General features: G+C 37.3%; 1 protein-coding gene and 1 non-coding gene across 3 annotated transcripts in view; both read left to right on the plus strand.

Annotated features, from left to right (window-relative positions):
- The first annotated feature begins 30 nt into the window (after positions 1-30).
- Positions 31-26,483, plus strand: part of WDR53 (WD repeat domain 53) — a 38,659-nt gene continuing 12,206 nt past the window's right edge. The window contains exons 1-3 of one of the 2 annotated variants that reach the window (XM_006200923.3): positions 31-109; positions 5,078-5,573; positions 10,126-10,300. In XM_006200923.3, the coding sequence (XP_006200985.2) occupies positions 5,094-5,573; positions 10,126-10,300 (655 nt within the window). In that variant the 5' untranslated portion in view covers positions 31-109; positions 5,078-5,093. Of the gene's footprint in view, positions 110-2,060; positions 2,138-5,077; positions 5,574-10,125; positions 10,301-26,483 lie in introns of those variants that run through there. The other variant, XM_072963318.1, reaches the window with a different exon arrangement.
- On the plus strand, positions 1,364-1,467 carry LOC116282922 (U6 spliceosomal RNA). Its single transcript, XR_004192464.1, has one exon. It is a non-coding gene; the product is annotated as a U6 spliceosomal RNA (small nuclear RNA).

Below are 26,483 nucleotides of genomic sequence, written 5' to 3' on the forward strand. Positions count from 1 at the left end.
CCCGGATGTGACTGTTTGGCCGAGGCGCCTCTTGCTTTACGCTAGATGGGATTGGGCGCCCACGGGTGAGGTCATCACTAGGCGCCTAGGAGGGAAGCGGGAAGCGCAGGTATGAGGCTGGCGCCGGTGGGCTCGTTGGTATAGTTCGGTACCTTTTCCTCTTTTCTGGACCCCTGTTCCTGTAGGGTTTCCCAGAGTCAGTCGGGTCCCTGCTTCACCTCCCAACCTAACGCATGAAACTTTCCTCTCCTTATAGCCAGTTCCTAGCTCGGCCACCTTCGGTTTGAGTTGGATTCTCTTTACTTCAGCAGCGGAGGTCATGTTTTACTGGTCAGGCCCTCTTGTGCTCCCTTAGTATTAGTACAGTACCAGTGCTTATCAGAACGTGTGTTCTTGAATGTATACGGAAAGTGAGATCGCTACATTTGAACATCCCCGCCCCCAAATGTTTGGATAACCTTAAAGTGCCGTTTAAGAGTTTATTAAGTGCTACATTCTCTTTGAGGAAGTGTGGCCTTTCCTAATCTTTCCTACTAACCCACCGATTAGTAGGCGAATTTAAGTAGTGTTATTTTAAAAAAATTAATTAGACATTCCAATCGGGAGAATGACGTGGAGCTATAATTATAGAAGGTTTCGTGGAAGAGAAAGCATTTCAGCATTATGTGGTCATTTTACTACGTTTTCCTAGGTGGCCAGAAAGTTTTCTGACAAGCTTTAAAGAATGCTTGCTAAGAGAAAATAGTAAGCATCGTGTGAGGCAGCCACTCTACTGCGATCCTTTGTGGGGAAGTTTATATAACTCAAACAACTCTATGAAATAATTATAATAACAGGGTTCACAGATGCCCTTAGTAGTCAGTTCCACTGTCTTGACATTATGTTGTAAGACATTTTTACGAAAGTTCCCTGCTGTGTATAATCCATTTCCTGTTCTCCGGGGGAGAAAAAAACACAACCCCCCCCCCAAAAAAACAGCGCCCGCCATCTCTACTCTCTGATAGATGGTGTTTGGTTATTACCTGCCAGCTCCTTCTTCCCAGATGTTTTTTCCTCCGAACTTAGTAACCCCCATTCTTTTCATTCTTACTAGTGTCAATGCCACAGCCTTTCAATCATTTTGGTTGCTATTTAACTTCTCCGCATCAAGACCAACTTCGGAAAACCCAAACATACGAAGAAAAGTTGACCTATACGTATAGTGATAGTGACTATCTCTCATATAATTTAAATAATGGTGTAACCTCAGGCTAGGGAATTTTATTTATTCATTTTTCAGCCTTCAACCGTAGGACATCTAAGGAAGGTCCAAGTTTTGGCTGGAAAGTCACTACAGTTTCTTTTAAATCTTCAAGGATAAGTTGTGCCTGCTTTGGCAGCACATACACTAAAATTGGAACGATACACAGATTAGCATGGCCTCTGCGCAAGGATGACATGCAAATTCGTGAAGCGTTCCATATTTTTTTTCTCATGATAAATAAATAAATCTTCAAGGATAAGTCGAGTCGGTCAATCTAGACTCTAAACTTAATGAACTAAACTTAATGAAAAACTTTAAAGGCACAAGTGGATACGTGGAATTATGACAGAAGCAGAGTGTCAAAGAGTGTTAGAGAGCATTCAGTTATTAAAGACATTGGACTTTACCTGTCTGCCATGTGTGTAAGTGAGGTAGAGCCTTTGAAGGATCTGATGAAATAATTCTGGCTAACCTATTCCAGTCAGTGAGGTGACTTTGTGGCAAAGTACCCCCCAAGTGGCCCACATAGAATTTCAAAGCAGGAAAAGACTTCCTTTATCACTACCTCCTTTTCTTTATAGAAATCTTGCCTGCTCATCACCCTCCTTACTATGCCCCCTCCCCCACGTTCAATACCTGCTTTCTGCCCTCTGGCTGTTTAGAACTTCTATCTTTGCACTCCACTCTTTCTAAAAATGCTCTTAAAGTATGCCACCTCCCCCCACCTCCATGATCTAATTATTTAGAAGGAAGGAATCTATTACATAATTAAAGTAATTCACAATGGGATATGATTAATTGCCATGCTTCACCCTTTAGGCATCTACCTATAAGAAGAAAAGCTTGTTGACTTGGTACCTAAATGTGATGATAGTGGCACTTAGCTATTTCCAGGTAGGCTTTTCAGCCCCAATAAAAGAAAAACAAGAAATGGTTGTTTGCCAACTCATTTCTGAAAGATTGTTTTGATTTAACCCATATTTAGTTAATTTTTTCCCATTACCTCCTACCACAGCAGTCTGATTATTCACCACTTTTTGATGGTGGTCTTTGTGTTTCAAATAATAACAAATAATTGTAATTTTATAAACTAAGCAAGTGTTTGGGGGGGAGGGTGGTAGCTCTGGTTGAATCCCTGCTCAGTACTCTGCATGATAAAATTAAAAGCCTCAGAATGTATACATTTCTGGGGTTTTCCCAATTCTTTTTGCTAGCATTTATCATGATAGGTCTGTTTTTGTTTTTCTGACTAGCTAAGTGATCAGTGAATATTATCCATGTGGTGTAGAAATTGTTCTTTACTCTGCTGCATATAGTTTGAAGGTAGAGCTGACCTTGGACTTGTGAGAGAAAGTCTGAGAGTTACTACCGGTTCCATTAAGGAAAAATTTACAGGAACTGTATTGTTGTCTATAATAGTCTCTTTAAGTACAAAATTTCATTTATTGTCTAACTTCTCATAATTTTCAGTGAGGTTTAACTAAATAGATCTTTTAAATTGAGTTAATTGTCTCTGGAAAAGAGTTATATTAGGAGGAAAACCTACTAAAACTTTTGTCTTCCAGTTAACATTTACTTAGGTCCCCTGTAGGTAGATCTGTGACAGAGAAATAGAAATACTAGAAACTCCGTCTCATTCTTGTCTTAGAGAAAACCTAGTGTTACAACAGGGATCCAAGACCTATAAGGACACAGAATCCTAAAGCTGTAGAGGTCTGACTTCAGACTTTAAAGTTGATTCATTATAGAAAAATTAAAACTGTAATTTAGGAAATAAGTGATCAATACTCAAGATTCATAACAAAGTTAAGTAAAACTTGTTTGTATCCTAAATGTCCTTTTCAATGATTAATTCAAATTTCATTTTTTAAAATAGGATGTTGTCTTTATCATACAAGTCCATAGTCACCACGTATGACAGTTCCTAAGCCTGAATAATACCTTTCATTTTAAGTTGTGCCGTGTCCTTTTTCCTTGGTTTATCTGGGTTTGGCAAAAGTCTTTGTTATGGTAGAAAATTATTTAACTATGATTTAAGTACTTGTCAGCAAAAATCAAACCACCAGAGTTCCCTGTCTTTGTCTCCCTTTGAGTCATTTCCTCTCCAAATCTCTCCTTTAAAACTTACTTGCTTCAGTCTCTGTTTAGTTTCCTCTGTGTACTAATGGAGTGCTTCTGCTGAAATTAGAAAATAAATCTTTTTGTCTTTTTTCCATTTTGTTGTCTGTATGAGAATTGCTGTATCTGATTTTGTGATCATCTGATTACTAGTAGAGTAGTGGTTTTTGCAATCTAGTTAGTGATTTTGCTTGTGTGTGTGTGGCTAAAAGTGGGAGGAAATAAACTTTGTGCTGAGAATAGAAACTTTAGACAGATTGCCAGATTACTTTAAATTATTTTCAAAACAATATTAGAAAACTTGTCTCTGTACAATTGGGCTAAATTCAGGTGTCATATCTGAAAATAACAAAGCAACCATGGTAGTTTCTTACTAGATAAATTCTCCCTTGTCTTGTGAAATGGGAAATTAAGTTTATCCAGATAGATTTGTTTGCTTCCTTTTGTCTGACCATTTAGAATTGTATAAATTGACCCAGTTTCCTCTTTTCACTTTGCCCAGTGTGTAGTTAAGGCAGAGTAATATTATGTGGCAATTCCAGTTTATACATATGGGATGCCTAGTGTATCAGAATCTAAATTTTGCATATAAGTACTCCTGTTAGATAAGTGCAAGTAGGTGATCATGTGATTAAAAATATGTGAATTCCTATAGAAGCAATGTGACGGATTATTAGTAGCTTTTGGTCATTTTCTGTACTTTCAAAGAATATTAACAAATTAAAACTGTTGTCAAGTAGAATTGTTAGGAAAAGATCTTCATTATTTAAAAGTTTGGGATCCCTTTATATTGGATCCAAGGACAAATCCTAAGGGCCAGAGGACTTTGGGAAAATTATTTAGCATTTCTGAGACTCAGTTGTATTATCTGTAGAATAGAATAATGCCAATCAGAAGGATTCTTTTGAGAATAAAATTAAATCATGTACTGAATTAGTCTCTGATGGTAAGATCCAAAGGTCTCCATTTTTAACCAGTTCCCCTAGATGATTATTGGTGTAGTACAGGTTCTCAAATTCTTGCATACATCAGAATCGCTTGGAGGGCTTGTTAAAACTCATTGCTGGGTGCCAGCCCTGGAGTTTCTGATTCAGTGGGTCTAGGGTGGGGGTCCAGCAATTTATATTTCTAACAAGTTCCTAGGTGATACTGATGCTGATGCTGCTTGTCTAGAGACCATACTTTGAGGACTATTGGTGTAGTATGTATAGATGCCACTTTGACCAGCCTAATAAAAATAAGAGAAGTGAAGATGGTAGTATTTGTTGAGCCCTCATTATGTACCAGGCAGTATTATATGTGCTTGACATATGTTATTTAATCCTCTCTGATCCTATGAAATGGATGTTATTATTATTATTCCCATTTTATAGAGAAGAAAAGTGAATCATAGAGAGATTCAGTAACTTGCCCGAAGTTGCACAGCTAACAGGTAGTAGAGCTATCCAAACCCAGAGTTCCAGGTCTCATTCTCTCAGAACATTATTCAGATAAAAGATATAACCTGATGATTGTGCAGTCCTTTCTGAAAAAGGATTTTGCTTAATTTAAAATAGATATTTTTAGTGTTTATTCTTATGTGAGCCTCACATCAAAGACTAGAGTACCAGGCTTAGATATCTTTTAGTATTTAACTGAAATATTGCTTATTGAATTTGTCTCTTCTGGAGTTCTTATATAAAACATGCGATTATGGTTTTTCCCTCCTCTTAACAGAGTCTTCTGGGCCATTATGGCAGTCAAGTGGACTGGTGGACATTCTTCTCCTATTCTCTGCCTGAATGCAAGTCAAGAAGGGCTAGTGGCTTCTGGAGCAGAGTGTGGAGATCTCATGGTTTGGGGTGAAGATGGGACTCCATTAGGACACACACACTTCCAAGGGGCTGATGATGTTACCAGTGTATTATTCTCTCCCTCCTGCCCCACCAAGCTCTATGCCTCACATGGAGAAACCATTAGCATACTGGATGTCAGGTCTCTCAAAGAATCCCTGGACCATTTTCATGTGAATGAAGAAGAAATCAATTGTCTTTCATTGAATGAAACTGAAAACCTGCTGGCTTCTGCTGATGACTCCGGAACAATCAAAATCCTAGACTTGGAAAAAAAGAAAGTTAGCAGATCACTGAAGAGACATTCCAATATCTGTTCCTCTGTAGCTTTTCGGCCTCAAAGACCTCAGAGCCTGGTGTCATGTGGACTGGATATGCAGGTGATGCTTTAGAGAGTACTTGGGTAATTTCTAAATGAGATTTGCTAACAGAATCAAATTATTGATCATGCTAAATGTATCTTTATATGTTCTGTTCTCTACTAACATATCTTACATATTCATGAACCAAAAGCTTTGCTTCAACTGCATGTTTAATACTAACTTAACAAAGTGTAGCAGATTTTATTCACAAAGTAATCATTGATTTTTTATTCTTCCTTTTTCTATGCTTTAAGACATTCCTAAAACCTGAGAATTCGAATATTTTATTCAAAACATCTGTTTAAAGAGGAGACTGCTGAAGGCAGAATTTATCATCCACTCTCTACAAACTCTTTTTAAAAGAAAAAAAGAGTTGGAGGGACTGGATCTATTGTTTTTACTTTAAAAATCACTGGAGTGAGTGAGAATAGTCATGCTTCTCTTTGGTGAGCACTGAGTGCTTGCCATTGCTTTATATGTATTAGTTTTCATTCTACTCACACCCTGAGAGTTACTGTTTCTTTTTTAGAAATGAAGACACAGATTCAAATTAAGGGTCCCCACAGCTGTCTAGATTGGGATTCAAACCTCAATCCCTCTGGCTTCAAAGCCTATATTTTTTTCTCTGTGACACTAGAGATATTCAAACAGAATGTCATCAGTAATGTGATATAAACAGTTCTTAGTTTGGGAACAAGTGACTTCTAGTAAAAGAACCATTGTTTATTAATGATGTGTGTGTCCAGCACTGATCTAGGCATTTAATCTACAATCTCAACTATATATAGTATATTTCTTGTGATACTTGTAAGACTTGTGATACTATTAATAGCGTCAAGATTTTGTCTTTCCATCTTCTTGGCCAATGATCTTACCACTCTATCCTCTACTCTCCACACCTTCTGATAATTTAGAAATAGATGAAGCTGGTTTTGCTTGTTGTCACTATGACTACCACCCCCTCTCCCCCAAGCTACTGGTATTTAGTAGGAAGAATGAATGGATGTCCTGCAGTGCTGGGACCGTCCCTAAACAATAAAGAACTGTCCTACCAAAATTTTGTAGTGTCCCTATTGAGAATCATTTTACACCCTCTGGGCACAGCGACCCCATGATCTCTAAATTCCTTTTCCACTCCTAGGTCTTGACCAAGCCCTTTATAAACCTCCACATTTTCTACCCTAGTGGGGATAATCTGCTTACTTGCTTGTGCAGGAAGACCTACACAACCAATCAGATACTGTTTTAAGTAGGCAGATTGTGCAGTGTCTCTTTGACTCATTCTTTCATCTTTAAGATATACCAGTTTTCAATCATTCAATAATTCATTAATTAACTACTAGGCATGGCAATAAACAATTAGGTGTGCAAAAATGACTTATACTTTTCAAATTAAATAAGGTGTTGGCATCCAGGATTTAACATTGTGCCTTCAGTTCTAAGTGAGAAGCTTTAGTGGCAGGCAGCTGCTAGAAAACAGGATAGGAAATATTTTGTGAAAAGAAGGCTTAGATAATTGCTTTTTGATTTGACTGCCAAGAATTGCTAGAAGTTCACTGTAGATTAACTTCTGCATTGGATTGTGATATAACAATGGTTAAGGCAGCACAATCATGCTTTTAAGAAATTACTTCCTTAACTGAAGTTGAAACTATAATTTCTCCCAATTTACCTCTTAAAACCCAGATATCTGGTATTTTACTAAACTTTAAGAATGGCTGGTCAATCACAGACATAGAAAACAAACTTACGGCTACCAAAGGGGTAAGGGGGGCAGGGAGGGATAAATTTGCAGTTTAGAATTAGCAGATACAAACTACTATATATAAAATAGGTAAACATCAAGGTCCTACTGTATAGCAGAGGTAGGGAATTATATTCAGTCTTATAATGAAAAATGGAAAAGAATCTGAAAAAGAATATGTAAAACTGAATCACTTTGCTGTACACCAGAAACTAATATAACATTGTAAATCAAGTATACTTCAATTTAAAAGGAAAAGAATAGCCAGTCTATGAGGGAGTCCAAGAATGTAGGCATAATAGTGGGGGTTCTTATTAGATTAATTGTGAGAGTTGTTTCTCTGTGAACAAACGTGTTTTATCTCAAGGCAGGAACCGAATTATTGCCACACATAATAGATATGTTCAACATACCTATCTTTGTTATTACAGAAATTATAAAAATTATATCCTTTGATTTAGATAAGTTTCAATAGGCAGAGCTTACTGAAAGAGCCAGGGACCTTAAGAATGAAATTTTGGGGGAGGGTATAGCTCAGTGGTAGAGTGCCTGCTTAGCATGCATGAGGTCCTGGGTTCAATCCCCAGTACCTCCATTTAAAAAATAAAATAAATGAATAGATAAATAAACCTAATTACTCCCCCCCTAAAAAAAAGAATGAAGTGTAATTTATTAAGATTCTTGAGACTACTTAGTTTTTTATTAAATAGGTACAATATAATATTCATAATGTATGTGTAAAGTATAAAAAGTAACATTAAATAAATATATGTGCACCCACCACTCAAATATACTTTCTTCTTGTAAAGACTTCGGAAATCTGAAACCATCGTGAATTTTCACAGCATACACCTTGGTTTTCTTTCCCCCTCATTTCCACATCTGAAAATAAATGGTTCGAAAGTTTGTTCTTTCTGGAGTTTGAAAGGTCTCCAGTACTAACACTTAAGGATCAAGATAGTGAAGGAGGCTTTTTTTCCCTTGAAAATTAACCTTTAATGTGGAAAGAAATATTTCTATAGGTGAGAAACTTTTAGCAGGGTCACTTTGACATGGTTACATTCACTTCTGAACGTTTACCAGTTGTCTACGTCTCTCCCTTTGACGTTTTATAGGACTTTAAACCCCAAACTCTTGTATTCTTTTCCTTTAAATCAGTTTCCCTCAGTATTCTTTTCCTTTAGTACCTTAGCTCTCTTGCTTAGGGTGATGCTGCTTGATCAGGTGGTTGAGAAATTACAAAACCTTGGACTCGTTGGCAGTTAGGAAAAATAAAGAAGTACAAAGGAAATTTTCAGGCAGGAAAAATCTGAAAATCTTCAACACTTGGAAATGATTCCTGGGTTGGTAGAATCTGAGCTGGCTATTAACACGTTTAGATAATTTAAATAAATATAAAAATGTTTAAGCTGATGAAAATGCTTTGCGTGTAGTTCATGTTTGGATGTGCTTAGGACAGAAAATATAATCCAGGCATTATGGGATCTGTGGGATAAAGAACTCAGGGATACCTGCCATACAGTTAAGCTAGTAGATTCTGGAATATCCATTTTCCTTGTGTTTAGGTTTTTTATAGAGATTATTTCCACATTTAGTTTTAGTGAAACATCATTTTTGTTTATATCTTCTGATTTTTAAAATTTTACTGTATTTCATTTTGTTAACAATTTAGCTTCACCCATATAATGATTGCTGGCCATTTGTATAGTGTTATAAATCCAATCCAAAAGGATTTTCTGTATTTTCTTAAGTAGAAGCAGAATATGTGTTATTAGATGTAATTTCTTTTCAAAGTAGGCTGAGTTGAGGGAAGTTACCTTGACTAGAAAACCAAATCCTTAATATTATTAGCAACAGTAGTCTTGTCAATTCAGATCTGCACTTTTGACTAAGCAGGGTCATGCTTATCCTAGTGTCCATTTTAAATTGTGAGTCATAATTTAGGGATAGTACTAGATGGCAAAATAAAGCTGTCCATTCTCTCTGAAAGTACAAAGAATATTTTCCTTTTCAAATTGGTAGCTATGGGAAGAAAATCACTAGATTATAGAGTAGAATCAATTTACAAAACTTATTGTTTTGTTTTAAACAGATTTTAATTAGCATTTAATTTAAATCAGTTTTGTCAGCCCAAGATCATGGTAAGGAACAACAAAAAGCCAAAAATACCAGGATGTCAAATTAATCAACAGAGATGTTTAGAATTTCTGCTCTTTTCCAGGCATTATGCTAGGCATTAGCAAAGATGAAGTAAATCTCAAGAAATTGTATGAGTAAGAATTAAATATGAGAAAGAGAGAAGGTAGCTGGAATAGTTAGGGAAGTTTTCCTACAGGGATAAGAATTTGAGCTAAGCCCCTCGAATGAGTAATTTGGGTAATGTGAAAGGAAAGGAGAGGAAAAAGCATTTCAGATAGAATTTACTTCAGTAGTATTCCAGTTTATTTAGTTGGTCGGTATTTTTACTTATAACAAGCATAGATTAAAATTAGTAAATCTTATAATCTTCAAGGTAGAATGACTTAAAGAAACTGGCATCTGCTTAAGAATTTGAATTACACTTTAATTGGTTTGTTAATCGAAAGTTACTCAAGGTCTTGTTTTCTAAATTCTACCTTACTGCCTATTGGCATTCTACTTTTGGCAGCAGGGTAGCATCCCACTGGCATGTTGTGGTGCCATCTGAACTTTTTTTTTAATGTTGCTGGAAATGTATCCTACCAGTTATTCTCAGACTACTTTGATGATTTTGTTAGAAGCGAAATAAGCATGTTAGTTAAACAAAATGGCTAAAACTCTGACTGTGTAACTTCCTCTTATTTGAAGGTGATGCTGTGGAACCTTCAGAAAGCCCGTCCACTCTGGATTACAAATTTACAGGAGGATGAAATGGAAGAAATGGAAAGCCCACAATCCCCTGGTCAGCTTTTAAACCCTGCCCTAGCCCATTCTGTGTCTGTGGCATCGTGTGGCAATATTTTTAGTTGCGGTGCAGAAGATGGTAAGATTCGAATCTTTAGGGTGATGGGAGTCAAGTGTGAACAGGAACTGGGGTTTAAGGGCCATACTTTGGGGGTATCCCAGGTCTGCTTTCTGCCAGAATCCTATTTGCTGCTTACTGGAGGGAATGATGGAAAGATAATGTTGTGGGATGTAGGTGGTGAAGTTGAGAAAAAACAAAAGAGTCCTATAAAACATACTCACAGGAAGAAAACTAAAAGAACAACTGGTACCAAGCAGGGTGGAAACACTCATGCTTCAGTAACAGGTGAAGAAGAACGTGGCACGATGTTACCAAAGTTAAGTATTGAACATGGAGAAAAAGTGAACTGGCTCTTAAGTACAAAAATAAAGGGATTCCAAAATATATTGGTAGCTGATCAAACTAGCTGTATATCTCTGTATCACTTGAAAGAATTTTAGATCCAATAAAACATTTGAAAGACTGCAGCAAAACTCTTTTAGGTTAAAAAAAATCCTGGTTCTTCATTTAAACTATTTGTCATATGTGGAATAATACTTTCCATTGTATACATTTTAAAACATTTGAGCAATTGAAGATACTTCGGTAACACTTCATACAGTAAACGACATATTAAAATTTGGGGGAAGAGAACTAATATTCACTGAATACTAATCATGTACCAGCAATTTTTCATGTGTTTCATTTCTTTTTCCAAATCAGTGAAGTGAGTGGTTTCCTCCATTTTATTGCCACAGGAATCAAGACTCAGAGATGTTAAGTAACTTGGGGATCCAAGAAAATTGCAGGCATGATTACTTACCTGCAAAGGATCTTCATTATCTTGTCAAGCCTCCTGCCTTAGGGAAGCCCATATCATGATCCAAATATGGCCACCACATTAATTATAACATTAGTAATTTCAGATCCTGGGTGTCATGAGGAGCTTTATCAAGTTGGAAGAGGAAACCTGTTCTTGCTTGCTCTGTGTAAAGCCCAGAAAGCTTTGCTGACAGTCACCTTTTGCTGTTTCTCAGAAGTGTCCCAGGTCAAATCAGTTTAGAATATTATGTAGCAATCCAGTCCATGATGCTGATAGGACCAAGAATAAGCTAAAATTATGAATAAGCAGAAACTCTGACTAAGCAGAAGATGTAAGGTAGATAGAAGAAGTAGAGAATAGAAGCCAAAACAGTGTGTCAGGAGTAAGTTTTCATCATGGCCTAGATTGCTGTCTTCTCTGCATGTTCTTTAAGCTTCTGCCTAAACTGTCTGCTCTTATATTCAAAGTTTTACAAAGAGAGTCTGATTGGTTACATTACCTTGTTTGTGGAGAACTGCTTGATAAACTCAGTTTTAGTCAGAATGCTTGTTGCAAATAACAGAAACCAAATTCAGATCGACTTAAGGGAATAAAAAGGAATTTATTGGCTCATATTACTGAGAATCCCGAGGATAATCAGGCATGTATTGCTAAGGTAGCTAAGCTGACAGGTTGTGTCTATAGGTTCCTCACCTTGGGAAAATGTTTCCTAAGGGTGGAGAGAGATCCTCACAGTAATGTTGAGCCTGGAACCAGCCATGCCTGAAACAAGTGTATTCCTGGAAACTTTTTTTTTTTTCCTTTCAAGTTGTAACTAAGAGTTCTGACCAATTAAGCAGGTAGTCAGTAAATACTGTTTAGTGATCTCACTTGGAGTTTAAGGCAAGGGGAATATCATCGTGGCCCTAAAAAATTCATTGATGAAGGATTTTGGCCTGAGTATCAAGTTTCTAATTCCAGCACTGGGCAAAGCTCTTGGCCATTTGGGACTTTGGTTTCCTTACTTGAAAGTGAAGGGATTGAATTAAACATCCCCTAAGGTCCCTTTCATGCCACTGTTTTATGAAATGAAAACATCTTCACAATATTGTATTTATCCAGTGATTCTCATATTTATTAAAATGTCAGGAAGGAATAATAATCGTGGGTAGTCTCTGGAGGTTTTAGAGAGATCTTTTGAAAAACTACCCGATTACAGCATTATTTTAGCTATTGAGCCTAAATACTTTTGTGGAAACAAAGTAAGAAGTATTTAAACCAGGATTGAAACATTAGTTTTAAATTTCTGTTGGTTGCTGATAACAGATACCCAGTCAGACTGCCTAAGCAAAAAGGGAAATTTACTATTAGAACATGGGGAGTGGAGGAGCAGAATTCTCTCTCAACTCAAAACAGAAGCTTGTCTTCTCTTGAGTCTCTAACCAGGGAAGCCATCAAGAGCCAAAGCTGTTGTACTTTCCGTTTCTCTGAGTTTCTGTGGTCATTTGTCTCTGCTGCTCTCTATGTAATAGCTTTCACCTGGTAAAAGTTGGCTTCCCAGGGCTACATCAGCAACCTGCTCACCCAAGTGAATAGTGTCTGAGTTCCAAGGCCCTGAATACAATCTGATTGGTCCAACTTAGGTGCCTACCTCTGATCCATTCAGCTGTGGTCCAGCATTGGTGGTGGTGGTGGTGGGGTGGTTCTCATTTAGTATCAAAATTGCCACAGTGGTCCCCATAAGTGGGGAGGTAGTTCTCAGGGAAGGGGAATGTGGGTAAACCAACAGTCCAGAAAGATCTACAACCAACAATTGATACTTTGGTAAATTTAGTGTGAAAAGTATATGTAAAATGAACCTTCTTAGGTTAGCCATTTGCTGCAGTTTGATTCTCACCAAGATAAGCCCAGATTAGTTAATTAGAGTTTGAGGAAACACAATGGTAAAATAACCAAAGGAAAGTGCCTCAGCCTGGGCTTACAGAGAGTTAGGATACTGTTTTGAATATTGCTTAGCTGTAGTCAGCCAGCCCTTTGGATAACTGAATAAGAACTTCAGTGGTCTCCCCTTAGAACTGGGCTTCCAATGCCCCTCATCTATAGAAGGCTGAAAATGTGCCCCAAATCTATCAGGCTGTAATTGCTGGAACCTGTAAAGGTTACCTTACTCGGTAAAAGGATCTTTGCAGATAAAAGTTAAAATAGTAAAGGATTATGTTAAAGGAACATAATCATGGTAATTGTATATTTGGCCTTTATACTTTACTAAAGTGTAAGATACTTGAGGGCAAAGATTGGCCTATTATGTTTCAGAGCTTGTGGTATGGCCTGTCCTGGACCCCCCAACTCACCCAAACAATGATAATTAAATATTAAGTGAATCAAGGAAGGTCTAGAAGGTAGAAATGTTAAGAGATGTAGATAGAAAAAATAAAGGTCAACCTGAAGGGAACTGGTGGCAGGGTTGCCTGGCAACCAGACTGAACCCTTTGCTTATGTTTCAGATTATTTTTAACACTAGCTATCAGGGCTGCACACAGCTCTCCCAACCAGTACTCAATTTACAGATATCCAGCCATGCTCATTTCATATTTGATGTTCTCTTTCCAAATCACAGTTTGTGATTCAGGGTTGACAATCCTGAGGCTGATGCAGTGCCACCCAGTTGCTTCTCCCTGCCAAGAGCAGAAATGCCTTCAGAATTAATCAGTCACCCTCTTGCAGAATTGTGTATAATCCTTAACCTATGAACAGCTCTCCCTTGACCTCAGTTTTCTGATTTATAAGTAGAGAATTAATGAAAAACAGAGTAATACACTGCATATGTTCTCTGTGTTTGTGTGGTTTTCTGAACTATTTTAAAGTGAGATACCATGATACTTGACCTCAAAATACATCAGTGTACATCTCCTAAAAAGAACAATTTTCAGTGTAACCATAATACTCATATTGTATCTAAGAAACTTAGCAATAATTCACATTTTTGCTCTTGGCCAGCCAATTATGACTATTATCCTTACTGCAGTTAAGTCTGGTGGTGAGAGAGGGTGGCAGCCAGAACTACAGAAGATGGTCCCTCAGCGGTGGCCAGGCCTTATAGAGGTGAGAGATGGGGAACAAGAAGGATCTTGTGGCTCAGTCTGGGGTCTCAGCAGAGGTGGGTCTCCTTGGTAGCCAACTCCTTTCCCATGGCATGTCCCCAGCAGAGAAGAAGCCCCTTCCACAGGGCTGAGGCTTATATTAGAGACCAGATTGTCAGGCAGAGGGACATTGTGGGAGAGTGAGGACATGAGTCCCAACTGGAGAGAACAAAATAACCTGCTATCACCACCACCACCTGGGTGGGCTGTCCTCCAGCCAGAGGAAATTCCAAACACCTTCCATATGCCTGGAGAGCCTCTGCCATACCCTGATGGAGGAAAGGGCTGGGCTGAGATTTAGTAGAGCCTCCATCAGGTCCTCTTCTCTATAGCCATAAAAAATGCTTGAGGAGAGTGACCCAAAGTTCACTTGGGCATGATTTTCCTGCATCATTCTAGGCAATGAATGAAGAAGAATCCAGAGCATGCAGTGATTAAGTAAAAACAAGTCTTAACTGACTTACAGTTGTTGACACAACAGGTCACAAATAGGTAGTGACCTGAAAATTGAGTGCATGTTTCTGTTATGAACAAGATTGTTAATCATATTACAAGCGAATCTGTGGCTAGATAAATGCAAATGTTAACATTTTATTAAAAATTATTGATATAAAAGACTCAATTGAAAATTGTTGGATCTATCAATGAATCAATAAAGTTGCAGGCTATAAAATCAATACATAGAAATCAGTGCTTTTCTATACACTAACAATAAAACATCTGAAAAAGAAATTAAACTATCCCATTCACAATAGGATCAAAACAATAAAATGCCTAGGAATAAATAAACCAAGAAAGTGAGAGCTCTGTAAGATGAAAACTACAAATCTTTACTGAAAGAAAAACACTTTATGAAAGAAAGCACAAACAAATGGAAGGACATCCCTAGTTCATGGATTGGAAAAGTTAATATTGTTAAAAGTGCCCATGCTACCCAAAGCCATCTGTAGATTCAATGTAATCCCTGTCAAAATTCCAGTAGCACTTTTCAAATAGAAAAAGATAATCCTAAAATTTGTATGGAACCACCAAAGATCCCAAATAGCTAAAGCAATCCTGAGAAAGAAGAACAAAGCCATCGCACATCCTAATTTGAGATTATATTATAAAGCTATAGTAATTAAACCAGTATGGCACTGGTATTTAAAAAATAAACACATAGACCAATGCAGCAAAATAGCCCAGAGTTAAACTCCCATATATATGATCAATTAATATTTGATAAGGGAGCCAGGAACATCCAGTGAGGAAAAGATAGTCTTTCTGACAAATGATGTTGGAAAAACTGGATAACCAGATGCAGAAAAATGAAACTGGACCTGTATCTTAAAACCACTCACAAAAACTAACTCGGAAGACTCAAGTGTAACTGACTGAAACCATTCAGTTTCATAAGACTAAAACTAAAACTTACTTCAACGGGCAGGAAGAAGCTCCTCAGTATTGGTCTTGACAATGATTTTTTTGGACCAAAAGCACAAACAACAACAACAAAAAAACAAGTGGCACTACATCCAACTTAAAAGCTTCTGCACAACAAAAGAAATAACAAAATAAAGGTAATTGCAGAATGAGATTTTTTTTCAAGTCATGCATTGGATACAGAGTTAATATCCAAAATTTATAAGGAACTTCTACAACTTAATAACCAAAAAAATTTAATTTAAAAATGTGTAGCATAATCAAGTAGACATTTTCCAAAGAAGACATCCAAATAGCTGACAGGCACACAGAAAGTTACTCAGCATCACTAATCAGTGAAATGCAAATGAAAACCTCAAGAGATACCTCACACCTGTAAGAATGACTACCATCAAGAATGCAAGAGATAACAAGTGTTGGTGAGGGTGTGGAGAAAAGGGACCCCTTGTGCACTGTTGGGATTGTAAACTGGTTCAGTCACTATGGAGAACAGTATGGAGGTTTCTCAAAAAATTAAAAATAAAACTAACACACGATCCAGTAATCTCAGTACTGGGTATATACCCAAAGGAAATGAAAACAAGATATTGAAAAGACATATGCACTCCCATGTTTACTACAGCATTATTCACAATAGGCAAGATATGAAACAACCTAAGTGTTCATCAAAGGGTGAATGGATAAAGAAGATGTGGTGTATATATACAATGGAATACCATTCAGCCTTGAGAAAAATTCTGCCTTTTGTAGCAACGTGGATGGACCTTGGGGACATTATGCTAAGTGAGATAAATCAGATTAAAACAAATATTGTATGATGTATATTATATGTAGGAATCTAAAAAAAAGAAAAATCATGAAAGCAGAGAGTAAAATGGTGGTTACCAGGGGTTAGGGATAGGGGAATGGGAGAGACTAGGACTAGTCAGTGATGTTTCTGGGGAATGTGGGGAAATAGCAGTTAGAACCCATAGTTTGTTCTGAAGGGGGTGTTCTGAAGGAACACAGAGGATTTTTTGGTATAAATTCTAAGGTAGCCAGATAGGAAAACTAGTCATATTGCATTAGGAGGTATTGGAGTCAAGAATGAAGCCCAGGTTTCCGTTTTCAGTGAGTGGGTGGATCCTGACACCATAAATCTAGGTAGGGAGGGCAAGAGGGTGAACAAGTTTGACTACTTAGACCTTATCTGCCCTGACTGGCCCTGACTAGCATTTCTAGTGTCATTACCATCAGTTCTCCAAAATGTCACGTAGCTCCTGTTATTAGTCAGTACTCTTTCGTTGCTGGAGACAGAATCCCACTGGAGAAGCAGGGATGGTTTGGACACTTCTCTTTCTCTTCGTTTCCTTTAAACCTCTTACTCTGAGACTTGCTCAGTTTTTAATAACATACTGTAATTTTCTAATTGATGTTACTGCTTTTCATGAGGCATTACTTTTTGGTTCTTAGAATTTTCAGTATTTTCTCTTCCTGCATTGCTCTGTAGAGATTCAGCTCCCCCTAGAAACACAATCCACAGCTTTACTGGGTCATCAGAGATTTTGATAGCCTCAAATTGGTCAATTAATTTGATTAGTTACTACCTGAACTTTTAATATTTTTTCCCAACTGAGTTGCATAATTTTACATCTCCTTATCAACCAACTTATTTCTTTTCATCCTTTCCTTTTCTTTCTTTCATCCTTTCCTTCTCTCATCCTTTCTTTCTTTCTTTCTTTCTTTCTTTCTTTCTTTCTTTCTTTCTTTCTTTCTTTCTTTCTTTCTTTCTTTCTTTCTTTCTTTCTTGTTAATAAGGAATTCTTCATGACTAAGTAATCATTGTTATTTAGATATTCAAACTAAAAAAAATTTTTTTGTCTAAATAGACCTCTTTAAAATTAATCTAGTTTGACTCTTCAAACACTTAAATTTTTTCCCAAAGTATGTTAATTTCCAGGATCATAGAATCCTTGTTAATATTACTGAAATGTCATTCAGCTCTAATATGAAAATACCACATATTTTCATTGTCTATGACGTCCCCATCATTGGATATGGCTGTTTCTTTAAAGGATAACTTTTCCTTCAAAGCTATGTCTTCTGAGACCAGTGTGTCTTCAGAATCTTGGCTGCAAATCACATTCACCAATGAAGATTTTTAAAATATCTAGATGCCCTCAAATACCTGATTCAGTACCTATTACAGAGGCTTAACATGTTGTGGATCAATTCACCCTTCAAAAATACTAAATGATCTGAATGACATATTTTTAATTCATTTGCTCACCTGTCAGAAAGGCTAAAATAAAAAATAATGACAGTACCAAATGCGGGTAAGGATGAGGAGAAACTAGATCTCTCATCCATTGGTGGTGGGAATGTAGAATGCTATAACCACCCTGGAAGACAATTCGGGAGTTTCTTACAAAACTGTATATGCCATTATCATAATACCCAGCAATGGCATTCCTGGGCCTTTTTATTCAAGAAAAATATAATCATGTGTTCACATAAAGACTTGTACACAAATAATGATAGTAGCTTTATTTGTGACAGCCCCAAACTGGAATCAGCCCAGATTCTTTAAACAAGTAAATGGTGAAACAAACCAATATATCCTTTGTTTCTTTATTGTCAAGAATTTGTTTATGATAGCCTCTTCACTTTTTGATATTTGTTTACAGGTATATTGAGGCTTCCTTCTTCAATCCTGTTATTTGCTTATCTGGCTTCTCTCTTTTATTAGTCTTGTCAGAAGTTTTTCAGTATTAATAGCTTTTTCAAAGAACCAGAATTTGTCTTTGATAATTTTGTTATTTGTTTTCTATTTCATTAATTCCTGCTCCAATCTTTATTGTTTCCTTCATTCTACTATCTTTAGGTTTAATATGCTCTTTTTCTAACACCTTGAGATGGACATTTGGAGCTCACACTGATTTTTCTTCTAAGTATGGAGTTGGCTGCATACTTCTGTTTTTATGTGCCACACTTTGTTGTTCCAATACAACATCTTAAATTTTCATTGTAATTTCTTCTTTGAGACGTCAATTATTTAGAAACATTTTACCACATTGACACCTTTTCCCATGATATTGGAATAAGAGAAGAGAAGGATATCTCCATCCTTATTCCTATTAGACATCCTACGGGAGGTCCTAGATAGTACAATAAGGCAAGAAAAAGAAATAAAAGGCATAAGAATTAGAAAGTAAGAAGTAAAACTGTCATTCACAGACAACACGATTGTGCATGCAGAAAACCAAAAGAAACCACAGGTGAATTACTAAAATTAAAAGTAAATTTAGGTTGCTGAATAAAAAGATAAAAATACAAAAATTGCTGGTATTCCTATGTAACAGCAACAATAGGGAAAATTTGTAAAATTATTTCTTTTTTTGTAGGGTTTTTTTTTTTTGAGGGGGAGAATAAGGTTTATTTATTTATTTATTTTTAATGGAGTTACCAGGGAATGAACCCAGGACCACATGCATGCTAAGCGTGCACCGTAACACTGAGCTATTTTCCCCCTGGGAAAATTTTTAAATGCTGTTTACAACAGCATCAAGGAACATCAAATCCTTAGTGATAAATCTAATGAAAGACATGCAAAAACTCTACAGAGAAAACTGCAAGACATAATGAGAAAAATTAAAGAAAATCTTAGAGGTTTTGTTCTCCCTCATATTCATGAATTAAAAGATGAAATATTATAAAGATGTCAATGTAATCCTTATCAACATTCCGTCTAGTACTATTATAAAAATTAGTAAGCTTGTTTTAAATTTTATATGAAAATGCAAATGGTCCAGAATAGCCCAGTTAATCTTAAAGAACAGAGGTAGAAAATTCACTATATGGTATTAAGGCTTATTATATAAAGCTACAATTAACTAAAAGTGTGATATGGGCACAAGAATAGATAAATAGATAAATGGGACAGAATAGAGGACAGAAATAGTTGTTTACAAATATGGAAACTCGATCAGTGACAAAGGTGCACTGCAGAGCAGTGAGAAAAGGGCAGTCTTTGTAATAAATGGGATTGGGTCAATTGTATATCCATATGAAGAAGAAATGAATCTTGATCTCTTCACACTCATCCAAAATCTATTTCTAATGTGTTGCAGATCTAAATATGATAGGTAATGCAACAAAGCTTCTAAAAAGAAAAAGAATATTTTCATTACCTTGTGAGTAGGAAATATTTCATATATAGGATATCAAAATGAAAACTGATAAATTGGACTACATTAAAACTAAGAACTTCTGTTCATCAAAACATCATTAAGAGGGGAAAAAGGCAAATCACAGAGTGGAATAAGATATGTGCAATGTGTGTAACTGACAAAGAACTCAAATCCAGAATGAGTAAATAACTCAATTAACTGATCAAGATATGAATACGCCAATTAATATCCAGAAAGGCAATAATCATCTGAAAAAGTGATCAATTTCATTGGAAACTAAAAAGTACAAACTAAAACGCACCCACCAGAATGGCTAAGGTTTTAAATATTGACAATACTGGGTGTTGATGAAGCATCGAGCAATGGAGACTCTCATACACCATGCATGGGAATGAAAATTGGAACAACCATTTTGCAAAACTAATTGGCAGTATGTGTAAACTTGACTATAAATACAGCCCATGACCCAGCAATTCCATTTCTAGGTATATACCCAACAGGAATTCACATACCAAAAGACATGTACAAGAATGTTCATAGCAGCAATATCTATAATAGCCCCCAACCAGAAACTACTCAAATGTCCAACAACAACAGAAAGTATAAGTAAATTGTGATATATTTGTTCAATGGAATACCATACAGAAATAAAACTACTTCACTCAACAAGTATGAATCTGAAAAGCATCATGCTAAGCAAAAGGAATCAGTCAAAAAATAATACACATATCTAGACATGACAGCATAACTGGTACCAGACTGAACCTCCTGTCATTTATCCTGTCAGTTATCTAAGTAATTCAATAGCTGTACAATATATATGAAATCCTTGTTTTCAGTCATTGGACCACAGGCAGCCCAGGACAGTGATTACTGAGAGAAAGAGAAAAGTGAAGTGAACCGTACAATTTCCCTAGCTTTCTGCCTGGTGGCATTTACCAAGTATCAGCATAGGAAGAGGGACCCCAAGTAAAGCTTCACAGACTTGCTGAGCTGAGAAGAAAAGAGGCAGAGAGTGTCGAGACTGAGGCAGCTGAAATTCATGGAGCAGAATACAAGACAGATGGGAGCTATGCAGAGAAGATCCAGAACTCTACATAGATGTTCCCTTATGTCTTTGGCCACATACAAAGCTGTGCAAGAGTACCGACTCCATGAGGTCAAGCAAAGAAACTTGTAGGGGAGGATCTTCCTTGCCTCTTCCTAACTTCTGGTGGTTTTCCAGCCATCCTTGACGTTTAGCTGTAGGACTATAATCTGCCTTCATCCTCACATGGCTGCCTGCTTTTGTGTGTCTGTGTCTCTTCTCCTCTTCTTATAAAGACACTTGCTGATCTGAATGTGTGCCCCCAAATTCTTATGTTGAAATCTAACCTCAAAGTTATTAGGAGGTGGGGGCTTTGGAACGTGCTTAGGTCATGAAGGTGGAGGCTGTATGGACGGGGTTTGTAAACTTTATATTAGTGAGCTTTATAAAAGAGGCTCCAGGGAGATCCCTAGCCCCTTCCACCATGTGAAGACACAGCAAGAAGATGCCAGCTAGGAAACAGGAAATGGGTCCTCACCAGAAGGCAACCAAAATAGTGCCTTGATCTTGGACTTCCCAGCCTCCAGAACTAGGAGAAATAAATGTCTCTTGTTTGTGAGCTCCCCAGTCTGTGGTGTTTTGTTATAGCAGCCTGTAGGGACTAAGACAGTACTAGTCATATTGGATTAATGGTCTCCCCTACTCCAGTCTGAACTTTTTTGTTTGCAAGTATCTTTTTATTTCACTTTCAGTTTTGAAAGATATTATTGCTGGACAGAGAATTATGGGTTGGTAGTTTTCTTACGCCTTGTTTTGTTTTGTTTCATCAGTTTCAAGATGACAGTTCAGATTCTCCTGACTTGTATTGTTTCTAATGAGAAGTCAGCAGTAATGTTTATCTTGTTTCTCTGTATTTAATGCAAAATTTATTCTTTGGTGCTTTTAAGATGTTCTCTTCCTCATTGTTTTTCAACAATTTGATTTTGTTGTGCTTTGACATGGGTTTTTTTTCCCCCAGCATCATTGGCCAATAAAATTGTAAGATATTTAAGGTGTACAACATGATGATTTAATACCGGTATACATTGTGTAAGGAATCCCCCCTCTAGTTATCTCTCTTTCTTTCTCTTCCTCCCTTCCTCCCTCCCTCCCTCCCTCCCTCCCTTTCTTTCTTTCTCTTTCTCTCTTTCTTTCTTTCTTTTTCTTCCTTCCTTCCTTCCTTCCTTCTTTCTTCTTCATAAGAACATTTAAGTTCTATTCTCTTAGCAAATTTCAATTTTACAATACAGTGTAATCAACTGTAGTCACATTGGTGTGCTTTGCCTTATGTATATTCTGCTTGGGCTTCTTTGAACTTCTTGGAATTATATGTGTCTTCACATTTGGAAACATTTCTGTTATCATTTTTTTTTAATTTCCCTCTTGCTGGAACTCCAGCACACATATGTCAGAACTCTTGATATTGTCACACAGATTACTGAGGCTCTGTTAATTATTTTTCAGCCTTACTTCTCTGTGCTTCAGTTTAAAGAGTTTCTGTTGTCTTGTCTTCAGATTCATTTTTTTCATCTCGTGTCTAATTCATCCAGTAAATTTTTAATTTCAGATGTTGCATTTTTCAGCTCTAGAATTTCGGTTTGGTTCACACATTAGTCTCCTGGGGCTGCCATAACAGAATACCATAGACTGAATGGCTTAAAAAGCAGAAAATTATTTGTCACATTTCTGGAAGCTGGAAGTCCAATAACAAGGTATTGGTAGGTATGGTTTCTCCTAAGACCTCTCTCCTTGGCTTGCAGATGGCTGCCTTCTCACTATGTCCTCAATGGCCTTTTCTCTCATGCATGTACCTCCCTGGTGACTCTTCTTCCTATAAGGACAGTAGTCATTAGATTAGGGCTCCACCCTTATGACCTTTTCAAGGTCCCTCTTTCCAAACATAATCACATTGAGGGTTAAGGCTTCAACATATAAATTTGGGACAGGGGTAGAGGAGGTGGGGGAGTAACAATTCAGTCCATAGCACTATATGATGGAGTACTTATTCAGCAAAAAAAAGGAATGAAATACAGATGCATGCTATAATATGGATGAACCTTTGAAACATTATGTTAATTAAAATAAGCTAGCCACAAAAGACTACAGATTGTATGAGACCATTTATATGAAATGCCCAGAATAGGCAAATCTATAGAGAAGGTGTAAGAGTGGCTGCTAGTGCTGGAGGCGGGGGAGGAGGGGTTAGGAAGGAATGGGGAGTGACTGCTGATTGGTATAGGGCTTCTTTTTGTGGTGATGTAAATGTTCAAAATTGATTGTGGTGGTTGTAGAACTCTGTGAATATGCTAAAAACTCTTGAATCATACTCACTTAAAGAGTCACTTACATGATATATGAATTATATCTCAGTAGAGCTGTTATAAATACATACTGTATGATTCCACTTACTAAAAGTTCAAAAACAGGCAAAATTCATGTACAATGAGAGATGGTGATTATCTTTTAGGAAGTGAGGGAGAGCAATAATTGGGAGGGGCCACAAGGGCCATGCCAAATCTGACATGTTGGCAATATTCTATTTTTTAAATTTGGGTTGAAGTTACATGAGTGTGTTCACTTTGTGATAAATCATTGAAAGGAAAATCACCATTTCCTCTCTATACTCAATACGTCTGACACCAGATGTGTGGGGTTTTCCAGATCAAACAATTCTCCAGTTCTTGGTGGACACCAGCTGGGTGTCCTATAATTTAACTCAATTCTTAAACTAACTGCCCCAGAGTTAGCACAGACCCACAGGTTAAGGGCTCAGTCACACAAGATGGCCCCCACTTCAGATGCCAATCAAAAGTCCCAAATTATCACCTATACTTCTGAATGACTGGCTATAAATCAGTGGTTCCTGTGCCCTCTTCAAGTTTGATAATTTGCCAGAATGGCTCACAGAACCCAGGGAAACAGTTTACAATTTATTACAAAAGATATACTAAAGAATACAAAATGAATAGCCAGATGAAGAGATACATAGGAGGAGGTCCAGAAGGGTCTCCAGCATAGGAATTTTGTCCCTGTGGAGTCTGTGGTACACTACCCTACTGGCATATGATGTGTCCTTGCTCACTAAACTGGAAGCTCTTCAAACCCCTTTGGTGAGGATTTTTATGGGGGCCTCATTGCAGTAAGTATGGTTGATTAAGTCATTGGCTGTTAGTAACTAACTTTACCTGTAGCCACTCTTCTTTCCTGAGAGGCTGAGTGGGTGGAGCTGAAAATTCCAACCCTCTAGTCACTAGGTTGGTTCTCCTGGCAACCAGCCCCACATCCTTAGGGGCTTTCTAAAAATTGCCTCATTAACACAAACTCAAGTGTGGTTGAGAGGCTTGTTATGAATAACAAAGAGTTTCACTTTCACTTTTATCTCTACAGAGCTACTAGAGTAACTGTGGCTAAAACCAATGTTATAATTAAAGATGCGCCTTTCGCATGTTTTAGGACAGGTGAAAACAAAGAGACAAAAAACAATTATAACAAAAGATGTTCCTGTTACTCTTATCACTTAGGAAGTTAAAAAAGAGTTTTAGAAGCTCTGTGCCAAGAACAGAGACAAAGACCAAATATGTATTTCTTATTTTGTATCATAACATCACAGTCATTGAAATTGTTGATTCTAAAAATAAAAATTATTCTACCTTCAGAAAAAAAGGTTTAATTAGTAATAACACGGAGTTGCAATTCAGGACAAACAAGCCACAGTAAAAACCACAGGCAAGTCCCACAAACAAAGGAGGGGGACGTTATTTTATAGAAAAAAAGAGGAAGTTGGGACCGGTTGTTTTGAATGAAAGCCTACTGGAGAAAAGTGAGAATGCAGGGTAACGACAGATTCTCATTGGCTGAGTTGCTAGGGTAGTTGATTTCCTGTAGGATACTCAACCTACACCTTTTCCTGTTGGAGCCTATAATTCGTGATTCTTTCCTGTTGATGATTCTTCTATTGGGGTCTGTAATTACAATTTTTACTGGAATTGACTTTGAGTGGTACTGCACGAGAGCGCCCCCTTCTGGCCTCCCGATGCCATTTTAGTGAGGTTTTCCTTTATTAATTTTCACAAGCTTATAATATACAGCTTTCTGTGTGTATGTTACACTTCAATTTTTTAAAAAATCCTTATTAATTTAAAAAAATTCAGTAGATTTGAAATAGCTAATCCATTTATATGTTTTCATCAGTTTCTTAATGGAAGTTTCCATAAGAACCCTACTGTCTATGGATATGCCTATATATGTGAAATAAAATGGAAACTAACGCACACAGACACATTTTGGAGTCAGTAACTAATCTAGCTAGTAGCATCTGCTAATATTTTGTGAGATTAGTGCTCAAACAAGAAATGTCATACAGATATAGGGGTGTAGTCTTAATTTGCTTTACCCCAGAGCAGGACCCAAGATGAAAATTGCATATAGTTTGTGAGGTGATTCCTTTACCAAACTCAGGTTCGGCTGCTCATCGCCCAAGAATCCAATACTAAGAGACAAGTGTTGGGTAAAAGGAAAGATTGCTTCATTGAGAAAGTCTGCAATCCCAGGGAAAAAGTGGGCTCATGTCCCAAAGAACCAACTCCTGACTCCCCAGATTTTGTTCAGAAATTATATAAGGGAAAAGAAGAAGGAGATACATGCTGAGGAGAGGGCTGCAGGGTGCATGATCAGTTCATGGACATTCTTCTGATTGGTTGGTGGTGAGGTAACCAGGAGTCAGCATCATCAACTTTCTGGTTCCAATTGGTTTGGGGTCTGTGTGCTTGTGGGTACTTCTTCTATCTGAGGGGTGCAGGGGTTTCAGTATCTGCAAAACAGCTCAAAGGACAGGGCTCAGAATATTATCTATAACCCTGGAGGAGGAACTAAAGGTTCTTGGTTTGTTTGATGGCGAAACTATTATTTTGTCTTGCTTGACTTTTTCTTTGCTTCTGCATTTTCTCACTTCTCTGATTAAATTTATTATTTGGAACTCAGGGAAGGCCTAGGAGGCTAAAGTTCTTCTACAAAGAAGAGGCAGGTGGAGGACATGGTGGTGGGGAAGGGGTCTGTCCCAGGAAGGCCCCACAGGGTCCTGCTCAGTTACAATTCCAGGAAGCACCTGTAATGCAGAAGTAGGAAAGTGAGGCTGAGAAGGGAAGGAAGCTGACACAAAGAACAGGTTCCCTCTGTGGGTAAGTGAGGCTCAGTCCCTCTAAAGGCCTTTTGATGATGAGCCCCATTTAAAAATATAGAAATGGAGGCTGAGAGATATTAAGAAACCCACACAGCTCACAGAGCTAAGAAGTAGTAGAACAAGAATTTGTACCAATCTGGTCAGAGCCCAGGAGAGTTTGGCCTGAAGGACACCAGACCAGGTTTTAGAAGCCGGAATCTAGAAATGAGGGAGAAAGAAACCAACACAAGCAGGTCTCCAGCAAGTGGAGTGACTGTCTGGAATTGGCACTGTCTGGATCTTGGCTTTGATATGATGACTGGGCCAGGTGAAAAGTTGAGTCTGGTAATGGAACTGATAAAATGTATGGAATTCTCGTTCTAGAATATGAGCTCAGACATTCTCGATGAATCCCTTTGTAGTCTTTATGAATTCACAAGTTAAAGAACCCCTGCCTCTGATGTA

This window comes from Vicugna pacos, chromosome 1 (assembly GCF_048564905.1).
Source record: "Vicugna pacos chromosome 1, VicPac4, whole genome shotgun sequence".
Classification (NCBI taxonomy): domain Eukaryota; kingdom Metazoa; phylum Chordata; class Mammalia; order Artiodactyla; family Camelidae; genus Vicugna; species Vicugna pacos.